The sequence below is a fragment of the Vipera berus genome (genome assembly GCF_964194415.1).
Source record: "Vipera berus genome assembly, chromosome: 1".
In the NCBI taxonomy this organism is placed as follows: domain Eukaryota; kingdom Metazoa; phylum Chordata; class Lepidosauria; order Squamata; family Viperidae; genus Vipera; species Vipera berus.
The window spans coordinates 312,857,136-312,873,512 of record NC_138202.1 but is presented as its reverse complement, the minus strand read 5'-3'; the positions used below and the strand labels follow the sequence as shown (position 1 = coordinate 312,873,512).

Sequence of the window (16,377 nt, the reverse complement as noted above, 5' to 3'; positions counted from 1 at the left end):
TCCTGCCGCACTGGACTCACTTACCTTGCAAAATCTGTCTCCTCTCTTGGTGAAAACGGAGCGAGAGTGGGGCGCGCTCGCTGCGGAGGCTTGTTTTCGCCAGGAAAGGGCTTGAGAAAAGGCCTGCCAGTGGGGCGCTTCAGAAATGGAAAGGACTGCCACACAGAGCTTCAAAACGCAGCGAATCCCTGCGTTTTGAATAGCCCCATGGGCACTCAAACACTTTTTGTCCAAACGGAGACCTCAGTCATACAGAGCGTCCCTTTCTGTTTCTGAAGCACCCCACTGGCAGGTACATGGACCTTCCAATCTCTGTCAGGTCTGCGTTTGGATAAAAAAGTGTTTGAGTGGCAGTTGCTTGAGTTTCTCTGCTCTGTCCGAGTGGAAAGAAGTGGAAGCGCAGAGCAGGATTGCTCTCAATAAGACCGGCGCACACAAGCGAGCAGCACACCCATGTTTTCTTGAGACCAATCCTGCTCTGTGCCTCTGCTTTCGTCATTTTGGACGGAGTGGAGAAACTGAAGCTGCCACCGCCGCTCGAGTGAGGAGGAGCATAAGCAGAAGAGCAGCCAAGATCTGTGCCACCGGCCGGTCAGGCAAGGAGTAGATCGGGCAGGGTGGGTGGCTGGCTGGGAAGGGGAGATCGTAGCCACTCAGGTGGTTGTTGCTGCCGCAGCCACAGCCAACAGCTTGGACGCAGGTCCAAGGGGATTTGTCCCGCGATGCCTCCTCACTCAGTTGAAGGCTTAGTTCCTGCCCTCAAACCAAAGCTGGAGCACATGAGCGAGCAGCACACCCGGGCCGCAGACAGCATTGGTTCCTGCACCCAGCCGACTCCAATTCCCCGCTTTGCCCCATAGACATGCAAACGAAGCAAATACTTCCCCCCCCTTAGAATGGAAGCTTCCGGGGGCCATGATCTCTTTTGCAGAGCACTTTTGTTCGAACCTGCGCAATATTACGGCACCCAGGAGCTTCGACTGTCGGCGCAAAAAGCATTTCCAAGCCGACTCTCCTCTCCCTCAAAGGGAAAGAAACTGTGGCAGAGAGGAGACAGATTTTGCAAGGTGAGTCCAACGCAACAAGAAGGGAGGGGGAAACATGAGATTTCTTAGTGGGTCGGGGAGGCCTTGGGGGCCTGTTCCATCACTAGGCCCCCCATGGCCTTCCCCACCCTGAGATACCTCGCTTAACAAGCCCCATGCGTTTTAACGAGCAAGGGAGTGATCTTGTTCGAGGTATGAGATTCACTCTACAAGTTTTTGAGTTACGAGTGGAATGTACAGGTTCCATTACACTTGTAATTCGAGGACTGCCTGTAACTGTATTATTGAAATACAGTTATTTCAATATCTTGGTCATTCATCATCAAGTTTTCTGGACATATCCTATATATCAACTATCTAAGCTTTGAGCTCTACACAGAGATATACTTGAACATTACTGTAATGCAATAGCTGTATATATACTGTTTTATATATGTATATGTAAGAATATACAGATACATGCACATCCTGTGTGTGTCAGTATATTGAATCTAACCTAAGTGGTGGAAGGTAGATAACAATATGGTGACTTGCAAGATAATCTCTAGATCAGGGCTTTTCAACTTTTTCACCCATTGTACCACTTTTAGGATATGGCAACATCCGAGTACCATCAGTCGCCTAGCAAGGTGTCAAAAACTTGATGACCCCCCCCAAAAAAGAAAAAAAGGGTCAAAGTGATGAAGTACAGGTAGTCCTCGATTTACAACAGTTCACTTAGTGACTGTTCAAAGTTACAATGGCACTGAAAAAAATGCCTCCCAAGCCACAGCCGAGCAAGACACCTGCCTGCTCGCCCAGCAGCGCTCTTCCTCCTGTCCGAGGTTTTCATTGTTATGAGCATTTCTGTTGAGGACTGACAGCGAGGGTGGGGTGGGGGAGGTGTTTGGTTTTTATTTCCCCCATCTGCTGGGTGGTTGCAGCAGGTTTTGGTCATTTCACATGACCCTGGGACACTGTGACTGTCATAAATATGAATCAGTTGCCAAGCATCTGAATGTAAATCACAAGACCCTGGAGATGCTCCAACATTCCAGCAGATTGGCGCTTCTTCTGGGCTCAGCAGAAGTGCCGGGATCAACGCTGAGCTCCAGCTGGAGCCTGGCGCTGATCCTGGCGCTTCCACTGAGCCCTGACAGCCCCGGAGAAGCACTGATCCTGGCGCTTCCACTGAGCCCTGACAGCCCTGCAGCTCCAGCCATCTCTCACTCAGGCTTGTGCAGTGCTGCCACCAGTTCAGCTCATTCTCCTCCCCCACTACTTTTCTAGAAAGGTCGCGTACCACCTGCTAGGTGCCGATGTACCACAGGTGGTACCCGTACCACTGGTAGAAAAGCCCTGCTCTAGATTAAAAGTCCTAGCTTGGTTGGGACAGCATGAAGTTATTTGGACAAAAAGTGGACATTGCTTGCATTTGAGCATACCACTCAAAAACTGATAAAATTGGCAGGTACACCTCTGAGTATTAGCAGCAAAGGCATGTGAAATGGGTACAACTAACGCTGGTAACCTACTCTAGATTAATGACATGAGACTGAATTGGGGAAATGAAGCTGGAAAAAGTATTTCAAAGATTTGTTTGGGGACCACACTGAACCTTGAAGAATAAAAATAATGCTATAACTATTAATGTTCAAGAAAAAATAAAATAAAAAGAAAATTGTGTTTTGAGAATGTAGGAAAATGCTAATAGAGCAAGTGTGGACAATATAACTGGAGAAATATTAAAATATGGATTTGGCTTACTTATGGATTGGCTGTATAAGTGATGGGAATATGTGGAAGTCTTAATTCTAAGCCTGGCAATGGGTAGGATGTTAATTCTGCTTGTTTGTTCTCATAAACCACCTACGGGGAACAGCTTGTAAAGAATGTGGGTTTGGTGAAATTCTGTCTGATTAGATACAGGAAATGCAAGGAAATTGATCTATCCAAAGAAGACATTTCAGTACACCCAGACCTTTTTCTAAACTTTGTTGATTGTGGCAATTTCTAATAAGAAACAGTGAACCAGAAACTCAGTTGAAAATTCCAGTCACAATCATGGCTGAAACACTCCGGCATGATTAAAATAAACTGGACAATTTCAAGACTTCTCAAAAAAACGGACTACTCACTAACAGTATTTTTTTATGTTAATGCCATAAATAAACACATAAATAAGAAGCATACCCCAGAATTACGCTTATGTAATTTATTCATACCTGGAGCAATGCTGAAGTACTGTTTGATGGCTATTGTATCTGACAGGGTAGAAAGCACAGATAGCATGCCTAATTTCAAGCTGTCATAAGGAGTTTGAAGAGCACATTCACATAGGGCCTAAAAGACAGACAAGAGAAAAATGGTTTTAAAGAAAACAAATTTTACATCAAATCCCAGACAATTTGTATACACATATTTACCATCTGACAATTCATAGCTCAGTCAGTGAAGTACCTCTATTGACAAACGTTTTATTGGCCACCTTAAAACAATACTTTGAGGTTATACAACAACTGGGTGATCAAAGCCCTTCCTCCACATTATAATTGGGTTTTATAACAGTTACCCTGGATGCAAGGCTATATTGTGATGGCAGGTAAAAGTGAACAGAGCAAGACAACATGGGTTTCTCTGTTAGGCATAAAGTGTTCTTCTCCATCCTAATCTCGTTCAGTGGTGTTGGATTACAATTCCTATTCCAAGCTTTATTCTATCACATCTGGAGTTCAAGGAGAAGCAGGTTGAAGAAACAGGCATACAGGGCAGAGTTTTCAGCAAAACCTTCCATTTTCAAATGTGAGCTCTGCAGAGGCACAGAGCTTGTAGATGAAACTGTACCAAGACACATGAAAAACTACATAGGATAAAAACAAGCCACAGAGAGATGGTTGTTGCATTTTGGCATATTTTAGGTGAAGATTTGAATTTCTTTAGTGCAAATGTTTGGTTTAGAAACAACATTAAAAAAACTAATTAAGGGGGTTTATACTTTATACATTAAAATATATAATTAGGGGGGTTACTTTATACATTAAAATGTATAAAAACCCCAATTAGAATTTTTTAGGTTTAAAAGCTAAGATAACCTTTACTGTCATTTTTTACTATGAGCCCACTGGCCCATATTAAAAATGAAGTGACATTTTTCATTTTTGCAGGAGCATTCATGTCTGCAGCCAAAATAAATATCATGGGAAGTTTCAAGGTTTTCACTTATTTTATATCTTCTCTTCCTTTTGCTTTTATATGAGCAAACCACATTACAGATATTTTACTAGAGGGCTATTAAATACTTAATAAACCTTCAATATAGTGACCAAAAGACACAAATACTGAGATATCTGAGTTACTGAAAGGATCAAAATGAAGATGATACCAGATGGATGTGGTTTTTATAAAACTGATTCTGATCTACAGTGATAACGTTATGTTCCTCTTCATTATTTATTGCCACGAGAAATCAGTTGTCAGCTTTGTTCTAGGCAGGCTTGCTTTAAAAACTGTAATCTAATTTGTAATCCTTTCCTGACAAAATTTTCCTATTCGGAAACTTAACACAATGGACTGGCAAAGAGTTCTTTTAAAAACAACCACAACTAAATGATACTGGCTAAGGAACAGATTCCAGAAATAATGAAATCTCCTTGGATCTCCTCTGAATAAATAATGAGAAATACTATTTTAAATAACTGACTTCTAAAGGAGAAAAAAGGAAGGCAGTAATGTATGTTGGGAAATCCTGCACTTTACTTCTAAGATCTGTTGGCTACAGTTGCTTATTTATAGAAGAACAAGATTATGAAACCTAGTTGAAATACAATCTTAGGCAACACTTTAAAAAAAAACCAGGTCTATTTAGTAGACCAATTGTAATATATTTAGTCATCCATAATTTGAAGTACATAAATGTGCTTTATTGAGAAAGTTTGCATTATATATTTTTCCTTAGTTTGGAGCAAAATATGAATAAATAAATGTTCTATATTTCAATTTCAAACACAGTATTTAAATATACTACAGAAACTGTATTCAGCCTGCACATGAAGTTTAAGTAGAAGTTAGTGGCAAATATATAAAAAACAATCCTTCTCAGAATCCCTAGTCTATTCAGGCACTTGAAATTTTCAAGTGCCACATCAAGGACACAAGGTCACTTGAGAAGTATCTTATAAGGAAGATTAAAAATAAACCATAAAATAATTCGACAACAATAATCGTTGTGGATCAGCATAAATAAAAAAAATTAAACTTTTTTTAAGAGAAGACCTACATCAAACATGAGCAAAGAAATAATATATCTATAATATATTTGTATAGCAGGGCAAACCAAAACACTATGTGATGAAAGAACACACAGTTGTTTCAAGATTTATATTGACTTGCTATATTAAACAAGCCTTCATAGACACAATTCTATGCATATTTATTTATATATAAATCAAATCATTCCCTGCCCAATGCAAGGACTTAGGAATGCAGCTTTTAATGGTCAATTCCAAAGCATGTCAGCCTTACTAGATAGACCAAATTAAAAACATAATCAGATGAGCCAATTCTATTTTATTGTAAAACTACATTACAGAAACTTGCAAATCTGCAAGTAATTCTCTCCCCCCTGCCCTCCCCTTTATTGCCACAAAATTAGGGAGGGTCTCTTGTTAGCCTCCTGCCCTCCCACATTCTTGAAATAAGCTCAGCTGCCTTTGATCTGACCTTGGCTGCATCTCTTTACTCTGTCTCCCAAGGTCATTCCCACATACTATTACAAAACATGATGCTGTTTCTGTACCTCAATATTCTCGTTGCTCCAAGTATGTGGCGTTTTTTTTGCAAGCAGTTTTAAATCTTGGATAGAAAGCCTCTTTACAGCCTCTCTTGGGTCATTCTTCATGTATTGCAGTAAGAGTTCTATCTGTTAAAAAAAAAGACTCTAAAATGAAATTTCATTTCATTGGATTTCTTAATATAATTGCAGGTACAAGCAAGTCTCCCTATCTTGGAACTCTCCCTTAATTGTAACTTAATAATGTTTTTTTACATTTTTTATTTTTAAAAAATCTTAAATTATTTGGTTTTTAGTGTTTTATTATACAATGGCACCTCAGTAGTCGTTAATTGGTTCCAGGAGGTGGATTGAGTACTAAAAATGATGAGTACCAAACAAACTATGTGACTTAACACATGTCTCTTTGTTTCAGCTGGAAAGGGTAGTGAGTCACAAGGCAGCCAATACCGAAAAGTTCTAGTTTGCGTATCAAGTACCAAAAGAATGACAAATACCAGAGCAAAATTTTCACATCAAAATGCATTGAGTACAAAATGGGACATGTTTTAAAGCAGTCAAGTACTGATGTACCTCTGTATGCCGCCCATAAAAGTATATGTCAGGAAGGATAGATACAATTTCTTCAACTTACCCAGGATAAACGAATGTCACTTTTTGTGTGCATCTAAACACTATATGCTTTCAAAAGAAAAAGCAAATCAGTAAATAATAATGGGATTTACCTGCTTGGGGATATCGACCAGAGAGGAGGCAGCAAGCAAGGTAAATGTATGCAAAGTCACAATGACCATCTTAGTAGATGGATAAGATGTCACCAGTTGTTGAAGCAGCTGACGTGCCCTGGAAGCCAGGCTGGCATCATGGTGCATATGCTGCAGAATGGGGATCAGCTTCAGTTTCAAGTCTACCGGAGTGGCTAAACCTGTTTAAAGAAAAGTAGCTTTCTGAATAAATCATAATCAAATTGGGAGATGGTGCCCGTAGAGATGTTATAGAACATGCCAAAAACATTAAAGATATGGGTAGTGCTAATATTACAGGATTGCAGCTACAGGGCAAAGATTATGCAGTTCAATTTTCAACCCACTGCCTCCACTGAAATTAGGACTGTAGGGGTGAAACAATAGGTCTTCAAGGACATGGCCTACACTGCTGCTTGTAATAATGAGTAATATAAACACCTAGTCTAAAATGAGTAGGCAGAGCCAGCCACTCAAAAAGAAATATGTTAAGGTTAAAACAAAATACTCTTATCTTCTATGATCCCAAGAAATTCAAATGAGAAAGCATTCCTCCTTGGATGCCCTCAGGCTGTGTTTGTGTTTAGATACAAGCTGAAATTACCACATTCCCACTGTAAGACTATCCAATAATTATTTTACTGATAAGCAAGTTAAGACACAAGCATTCAACTAAACATACTATCCACATAATTTACTACTCCCTCATGTGGTGGTAGAAACAGATAATTTTATCTGTAATTTATTGAAAGAAGCCATCTTCATAACCCATGCTTTGAAGTTTAAAATGAATTCCTGTTTGCTCAGATGAAGTTTGCTCAATCAAAAACAGACAATTTCTTCCTCATAGGCATACTGGAGGAAAAGTGAGCATGTGGGAGCTAATTTCCATTGTAAATGACTTGTGGCATCTGAATCATACTGGAATTTTCCTTTTTCTCTATGTAATGAAATTAACTTCTGAAGCATTAACAAATATACTTCTAAAAATGATTTCAACTATGCTGTATATCCAACTAAGTAATGAGGTTTGTGAGCCCTTCAGAACTATCAGTAAGCAACGACACCATAACCAACAATATCCTTATTGACACAAAATACTCCAAGTTGTTGTGTGGGATTCAGCAACAGGTACAAGAAATATTTTGTTGAGACACTCAGCTTAAAGGAGGTGCCACCAGTTACTAAATATTAAAAAAAATGTTTTCCAATAAACAATAAATGCTAGCTCAGTGACAATAAACACAATGTTAATTAAGATACAATACAGGATACTTTTTCATATGTTGTTTAACTAGAATCTACCAGTTGGCAGGATTTAGGTGAAGCTCAGTGGGTTAGGACGCTGAGCTTGTTGATCAGAAGGTCGGCAGTTTGCGGGGGAACCTTTACCTTTACGATCACATGACTAGGTGCCTTTGGCATCTAGTCATGCTGGCCACATGACAACGGAGACGTCCTCAGACAAGCGCTGGCTCTTTGGCTTTGAAACGGAGATGAGCACCAGCCCCTAGAGTCGGAAACGACTAGCACGCATGTGCAGGGGAACCTTTACCTTTAGGATCACATGCAGCACTGCAATTTATATTTATAGTTTAAAGAATTATCAAACTTTTCCTCACTATTGTCAACTTTGGCTGATTTTAAAAGACTAGCAAAGCTGACCTGTGGGTCACTGAAAAGTTACAAAGACTTTCCAGAAAGCAATGCCAAACTACTATTATGGCCAAGAAAACTAGTGAGGGGAAAAATTATCTGATCCCCTGCTGATTTTGTATGTTTGCCCACTGAGAAAGAAATGATCAGTCTATAATTTTAATTGTAGGTTTATTGTAACAGTGAGAGACAGAATAACAAAAAAATCCAGAAAAAACATATTTCAAAAAAGATATAAATTGATCTGCATCTTAATGAGTGAAATAAATATTTGGTCCCCTATCAATCAGCAAGATTTCTGGCTCCCAGGTGTCTTTTATATAGGAATGCTCCTAATCTCAACTTGTTACCTGTATAAAAGACACCTGTCCACAGAAGCATCAAGCAATCAGATTCCAAACTCTCCACCATGGCCAAGACCAAAGAGCTGTCCAACGATGTCAGGGACAAGATTGTGGGCCTACACAAGGCTGGAACGGGCTACAAGACTATCGCCAAGCAGCTTGGTGCAAAGGTGACAACAGCTGGTGCGATTATTAGCAAATGGAAGAAACACAAACTAACTGTCAATCTCCCTCGGTCTGGGACTCCATGCAAGATCTCACCTCATGGAGTTTCAATGATCATGAGAATGGTGAGGAATCAGCCCAGAACTACACGGGAGGATCTTTTCAATGATCTCAAGGCAGCTGGGACCACAGTCACCAAGAAAACAATTGGTAACACACTATGCCGTGAAGGACCAAAATCCTGCAGCGCCCGCAAGGTCCCCCTGCTCAAGAAAGCACACGTACAGGACAGTCTGAAGTTTGCCAATGAACATCTGAATGATTCAGAGAACTGGGTGAAAATGTTGTGGTCAGATGAGACCAAAATCGAGCTCTTTGGCATCAGCTCAACTCGCTGTATTTGGAGGAGGAATGCTGTCTATGACCCCAAGAACATCATCCCCACCGTCAAACGTGGAGGTAGAAACATTGTTTTGGGGGTGTTTTTCTGCTAAGGGGGATGGACGGGGCCATGTACTGTCAAATCTTGGGTGAGAATCTCTTTCCCTCATCAAGGGCATTGAAAATGGGTCATGGATGGGTATTCCAGCATGGCAATGACCCAAATCACACAGCCAAGGCAACAAAGGAGTGGCTAAAGAAGAAGCACATTAAAGTCCTGGACTGGCCTAGCCAATCTCCAGACCTTAATCCCATAGAAAATCTGTGGAGGGAACTGAAGGTTCGAGCTGCCAAACGTCAGCCTTGAAATCTTAATGATTTGGAGAGGGTCTGCAAAGAGGAGCGGGACAAAATCCCTCCTGAGATGTGTGCAAACCTGGTAGCCAACTACAAGAAACATCTGACCTCTGTGATTGCCAACAAGGGTTTTGCCACCAAGTACTAAGTCATGTTTTGCAAAGGGGTCAAATACTTATTTCTCTCATTAAAATGCAAATCAATCTATAACGTTTGAAATGCATTTTTCTGGATTTTTTTGTTGTTATTCTGTCTCTCACTGTTAAAATAAACCTACCATTAAAATTATAGACTGATCATCTCTTTGTCAGTGGGCAAACATACAAAATCAGCAGGGGATCAAATATTTTTTTTCCTCACTGTACCTGGATGTGTCCATAAAGCCATCAGGATTCAGGTTTTGTCTTTTTATACAGCATTAGCAATAAAACACAGATTCCCTTTAATCATAAGGAATCTTTACAAACTAGTACATTTTATTAACATTTTATTCATTAATAAATTATTTTATTAATTTATTTAATATTTAATATTTTTTAGTCTGAAACAGTGCTATCATATTCCTGATTTTGTTACCATAGAGTAGATTAACACAGCTATCCTCACAATATCTACAACGAGATGTTTCCTTGAAATACCAACCCCAGAAATACTTTCTGTTGCATCCAGGCAGATATAAGATTAAAATGGACAAAACGTTTACCCAGCAAATCCTCAACCTTTGATTAAGCTAGCATTTCTAGAATTTTACTTCAAATTTGAAAATTTTAAATAACAGAATTACCACTTTTTAAAAAAACTCTCTCAAAGGGACAGATATGCAAGGAGAAAATCCAGAGGACACATACCTTGAATCATTTCACTGATTTTGTTACATATTCCTCCTGCAAAATCTCTGTCAAGAAGGAAAAATATAATGAATCAAAATAAGAATAAACCGGGAAAACTCTGGCAGTGTGATGTTTTCTTTTGAAGCATAATATTAGATCTGATATTATCAGATTAAAGTTGTATGTAAAATAATGAATACATCAAGAACACCAAAGAAAATGGTAAGTTAACCATACCAAATTGTTGCATTAACTAGGATTTGCATGTAGGCTTCCAACATTAAGCCTTAAAAAATAAACTAGTTAATTACTTAATTACATTACTCATTCTATCTCCTTCTCTCCCCCTTTCTGCTTGACCTGAGGTAAAGATAGTCGGAGATTACCAAGCTCCCAAGAATGCTATACTATATTTCAAGATTTGTACTGTTGCCACTACAGCATAGTTAAATGACTGTTGGCATTAGTGGTTTTCAGTGTTCAAAAAACCTACAACTTCATTGTTGTACAGTACAAACTAATATGAACTATAAAGGTAAAGGTAAAGGTTCCCCCGCACATGCGTGCTAGTCGTTTCCAACTTTAGGGGCCGATGCTCATCTCCGTTTCAAAGCCAAAGAGCCAGCGCTTGTCCGAGGACATCTCCATGGTCATGTGGTTGGCATGACTAGACACCAAAGGCGCACGGAACGCTGTTACCTTCCCACCGTAGTGGTCCCTATTTTTCTACTTGCATTTTTTACGTGCTTTCGAACTGCTAGGTTGGCAGAAACTGGGACGAGTAACAGGCGCTCACTCTGTTATGCGGCACTCGGGATTCGACCCGCCAAACTGCCGACCATTTGATCGACAAGCTCAGCGTCCTAACTCACTGAGCCACCGCGTCCCTAATATGAACTATACCCATCTCTAAATGTCAGTAAGAGCTAGTGTCATGCAACAGATAGGAAATTAATAAAATATTTCTGTTCTTGAGGTCAGAAATATATTTCACAAAAATTTGTGGGCTTTAGTTCTAAGTAAGAATACTATTTCAGTCAAAACGATAAAGTTCTTTGTTTATGTTTTGTTCATTTCCTACATATGACTCAATCTTAATTAGCAATTTATTAGTAACTTATAATACAATATTTTTATTACAATCTATAAAACAAAGCACTGGTGAGGTTCACTCTACTAGTCTCCCCCCCTCCCCCCGACACTCCTCTAAATTATAGGGGAACACAACAGTGAAAGATCAGTACTGGCTTCCCCACTGATTTTGCTTGTCAGCAGGTTGTAAAAGGTGATCACATGACCCTGGGACACTGCAACCATCATAAAAATGAGCCAGTTGCCAAGCATCTGAATTTTGATCATGTGACCATGAAGATGCTGCAATGGTCCTAGGTGTGAAAAACAGTCACTTTTTTCAGTGCAATTATAACTTTGAATGGTCATTAAGCAAACTGTTGTAAGCTGAGAGCTACCTGTACTGACATTTTTGCAAAAAACGCCAAAGTTTATTTTATTGTTTATATTTCATATCTCTAAACCACCCATTTCCCTCAAAGAAAATAATGAAAAGAAATGAATAAGAAAATAATGTAAATAAAAGTCTATTGAAATATCAAGGATTAATTGATTGCTAACTTGGGAACAACATCCTAGGTGTTGTTCTTACTTGGACTGGGCAGAAAAATTGGCTGCAGCAAAAATGGCAGCTTCAACTTCAACGTTGTCATGCGAATCAAGGCTTTGGCGGATACTGTGATGTGCATTCTTCCTCTCAGGGATAATGGAAGCCATACTGCCTAACATCCTGGAGAACAAAACAGAAGAATTCAGTATAAAACCTTCATAATAATAGCGATATTGGGGGAAAGTATTTTTTAATCCTATCTTAATTTTAATGTTATTTTTTATGTTACTTTACTTATCAATTATATATTACACACTGTCCAGAGCACCTCCTTTTTAGGGGAAGATGAGTGGTTTAGAATAGACAGACAGAAAAATACCGTGTTTCCCTGAAAATATGGGGGTTTTTTTGCACCAAAAGACACATTAGGGCTAATTTTGGGGGGGATGTCTTATTTTTTGAGGGAGGAGGTGCCTCACGCACCCTGCAGACCAGGCGGTGCACACCTCCCCTGCCCAGCATTGGCGGGTGTCTGGCAGGCAGAGGGAGACGGCCAGCAACATTCGGCAGGCTAGTGCCACCACAAGGTGAGGTGAGGCAGTTGACGGGGTGTGGAGCTGCCTCACGCACCCTGCACCCATTTACCTCAGGGGCCCCAGTCAGGCCACTCCCAGCTCAGTGACTTCCCCCAGTACGGTCAGTGACCCTGGTTGCCCATCCACCTCTTTCCTTTCACTCCCCTCCTGAGCCAGTCTGCCATGCTACGGAGGTTGGGCGGTGGAGGCTCGGTCACCTTACCGAGTCCCTCTCCAGCATTTGGGAGCCAGGGGGGAGTAATGGTGAAAGACTCCACTGCCACTGCATAATAGCTGGACCTGCTGGGACCAAAGACTGCTGTTGCGCAGCAGTGGCCGAGCCTTTTGCCATCACTCTCCCCTGGCTCCGAAACAGTGGAGGGGGACAAGGTAAGGCGACTAAGCCTCTCCCGCCCATGTAGATAGCAGTCTGGCTTGGGAGGGGAGTGAAAGGGAAGAGGCAGGCGGGGAGCCAGGTTGTTCTGTACCAGCCTACTACCGGCCCTGCAGAAAAGGCAGGGACAACCCCTTTACAAAATGACAAGAGGCTGGAACTAAGCCTGCCAAATTTATTAACATAAAACAGAGCAAACAGAGCAAACAGAAACACGAACCATGAAACAGGAGCTATTCAAACGGTTGCCTTCAGCAAACCAGCCCTCCCACACATTCCCCTTTTAAACAGTTCAAGGCGTGGCTTCTCTCTGCCTCCTTCCAAGGTGCCCCATTGCCTTCCTCTGTTTACTCCTGATTGACTGCCTCCTGCGTCGGGCGTCCTTGAACAGGGCCGGCTGTGGGTCATCTTCATCCATGCTGTCAGGCTCACACAGCTGGGTCTGCGTCGTAACCAGATGGGAGGGGTGTGGGAACGGCCAGAATTTGGTCTCTCAAGAATTTGGTTTTTCACCTTTCAGCCTTTCCGTTCTTCCCTAGTTGGGCCTCTCTGTAGCTTCAGTGCAGAGCACACTCTCCTGGCTGGGAGGGGGGCCTGGCATGTGGGAGGTTTGGAAAACGCTATGACACGGGTCGGCAACCCGCGGCTCCGGAGCCGCATGCGGCTCTTTGAGCCGTCTCCTGCGGCTCCCAGTCGCCTGCTGCGCGCGCACCTCTCCGAACGGGTGGAGGTGCGCGCGCAGCTCTCCAAACTTTCAAGGCGGCGCTTGGCCCAAAGAAGCGGGAACTGGAGGGGCCACGATTTCCCCTCCAGAGGAAGAAGGCGCTGGATGCGGCCGGCTCCGCGGGGAAGGGGGAGCGGCGGCGGGGGCGACGGAAAAGCTGCAGAAACGGTAGGAGAGATGCTGACTGGCGGCGGCCTCGGAGGAGGCAGAGGGGGAGGAGGGAAGGGTGACCCGGCGGGGGGGGGGGGGTGAGCCAGAAGGAAAAGGGAAACTCATCCCGCAGAGCGGTTGCGAAAAGAGGGAGGAGATAAGCCAGCCCGGTACCTGGATCCGCTTCCTGTGTCTCCTCCGCTCTGCCATGATGTCCCCGTTTTGGTCTCCTTGTGAAGTGGGGCTGAGCCGGAAAAGGGGGATGGGGAGACCGAGGGAGGGAGGAAGGAAGAGAGAGAGAGAGACGGAGCCAGCGGGCTCACGAGGGGCAGCAACCTTGCGAGAGGCCGCGCGCAAGCCATTAGGACGCGCACGAGCCCTTGGGGAGGCAGGGCGGGAGCGCGGTCCGGCCGCTGGGCTTCCTTTCCCTCTTGTCCGCATCGCTGCAAGGAATTGCGTTGTTTGGGGAATTTGTTGAATTGGAGCCATGGGCTAGTCGTGGTTAAGGCACTTGTAGGCGAAGCAAATCACAAAAGCCCCCAAATCCTTCTAAATGCAGCCCACGGGCGAGCTTCCCAAGTTGTTTTAATTTAGTTTGCACGTGGCAATAGAAATAAGCTTTTTTCCTCCTCAGCGGATCGGTGCGGTGAAGAGGCTGGGCTTCCTTCGGGGGGCCTTTCATTCCTGTACAAGGGGAAGGGGAACTCTCTGTGCTTTTGTGTGTGTGTGTGTGTGTGTGTGTGTGTGTGTGTGTGTGTGGCCCATCTGCAAAGCTGCCGAGGAAGGAGAAGCGGGATACTGGTTGGGTGGGGGAGCGGCAAAAGCGGGGGGGGGGGGAGAGAGAGAAACGGCTCCGCCTTTGGTTCCCCCTCCTAAAGCACAGGGGCGCTAGAGAAAGTTTGGAGTTGGGTAAGGAAGCGCAAAATTCAGGAAGGAAAGCGGGGCGGCGGGCGAACGGGAGACCTGCCGACGTTTGGGGAGGTTTGGGGAGGTGCACGCCGGGGAAAAGGCTGGGAGAGGAGGGGGTCCGGGCTGGGGGGGAGGCAGAAGCGAGGGATCAGGACTCCTCCCGCTTGGCTGCTGCCGCCGCCGCCACCACTCCTACGGCCGCCGCCACCTGCTCTCTCGGCTGGTTGCTTTCTGCTTCTCTCACCTGCCCTGCCCCCCCCGCCTGCCCTCCTTCCTGCCTTCCTTCCCTCCGCCTCGCCTTCCCCGCTCCCGCGTTTTCCCTCTCCCCGCCTCGGATTCGGGGTGATTCCCCGGGAGAGGGCGATGGGATTCCAGCAAGCTTTCAAGCCTTCTCGGCGGTCTCCGGCACGGCTCAGGAAGCGTTTCTGTGCCGCCCGGCCGGAGCCTTTGCCTCCTTCCCTCCCCCAAGCGAGGCGTCCTTTTTCAAGTTGCAAAACCAAGCGGGGTGAAGCGGGCTGTCGGGAAAGACATTGCCGCCTCCTCCTCCTCCAGCGGCGACACCTCCGGTCGGGCCCTGGTGGCGGAGGAGGCAGTGGCAGAGGCGGCCGCAGCACCGGCAGCCTTCCTAGCAGCGGCAGAGACAGAGGCGGCGGCGGCGGAGGAGGAGGAGGCGGCGGCTGCAGAGGCAGCTTCCTGGCGGTCTTCTTCCTCTTGGCTTCCTGCCTCTCCGCCCGCGGTGCAAGCTCGGATGTTACGGGGCTGGCCGGCCCGGACTGGGTCGGGCGAGTCGATCACCTCCTCCTCCTCCTTCTCCCGCTCCCTCTCCTCTCCAGGATGACCCTCCTGAATGTCTTTCCCGACAGCCCGCTTCACCCCGCTTGGTTTTGCAACTTGAAAAAGGACGCCTCGCTTGGGGGAGGGAAGGAGGCAAAGGCTCCGGCCGGGCGGCACAGAAACGCTTCCTGAGCCGTGCCGGAGACCGCCGAGAAGGCTTGAAAGCTTGCTGGAATCCCATCGCCCTCTCCCGGGGAATCACCCCGAATCCGAGGCGGGGAGAGGGAAAACGCGGGAGCGGGGAAGGCGAGGCGGAGGGAAGGAAGGCAGGAAGGAGGGCAGGCGGGGGGGGCAGGGCAGGTGAGAGAAGCAGAAAGCAACCAGCCGAGAGAGCAGGTGGCGGCGGCCGTAGGAGTGGTGGCGGCGGCGGCAGCAGCCAAGCGGGAGGAGTCCTGATCCCTCGCTTCTGCCTCCCCCCCAGCCCGGACCCCCTCCTCTCCCAGCCTTTTCCCCGGCGTGCACCTCCCCAAACCTCCCCAAACGTCGGCAGGTCTCCCGTTCGCCCGCCGCCCCGCTTTCCTTCCTGAATTTTGCGCTTCCTTACCCAACTCCAAACTCCGCCGGCAGAGGCTCGATCTGCCGTTCTGCAAGCCTCCGCCGCCGGTTAATACCCTGTATTCAGCTCTGGGAAGTGGGAGGGAGGGGGAGTTTGGGGGGAGGGGGAGCTCCACGGTGCAAAAATAAAGCCCTGCCGCTCTTCGCGTTGCTTGCCCGACTGGCTGTCACGGGACCAGCCCTGCCCCCATCCACCTCCAGTATGGATGGCTCTGCCAAAAGAAAAGCAGCCGAAGCAAGTCTCCCATTGAGAGAATGGGGCGGCGGCGGCTTGCAAAACGGCGGATCCAGCCTCTGCCGGCGGCAGAGGCTGGATCCGCGCTCT

At 45.1% G+C, this 16,377-nt stretch overlaps 1 protein-coding gene across 2 annotated transcripts in view; it reads right to left on the bottom strand.

Annotated features, from left to right (window-relative positions):
* INTS7 (integrator complex subunit 7) overlaps window positions 1–16,377 on the bottom strand; it is a 59,070-nt gene that overhangs the window by 37,328 nt on the left and 5,365 nt on the right. For both annotated transcript variants that reach the window (XM_081330135.1, XM_081330134.1), the window contains exons 5-9: window positions 11,954–12,091; window positions 10,309–10,355; window positions 6,540–6,739; window positions 5,821–5,943; window positions 3,251–3,368 (exon numbers count right to left, since the gene is read on the bottom strand). In XM_081330135.1, the coding sequence (XP_081186261.1) occupies window positions 3,251–3,368; window positions 5,821–5,943; window positions 6,540–6,739; window positions 10,309–10,355; window positions 11,954–12,091 (626 nt within the window). The remainder of the gene's footprint in view (window positions 1–3,250; window positions 3,369–5,820; window positions 5,944–6,539; window positions 6,740–10,308; window positions 10,356–11,953; window positions 12,092–16,377) is intronic.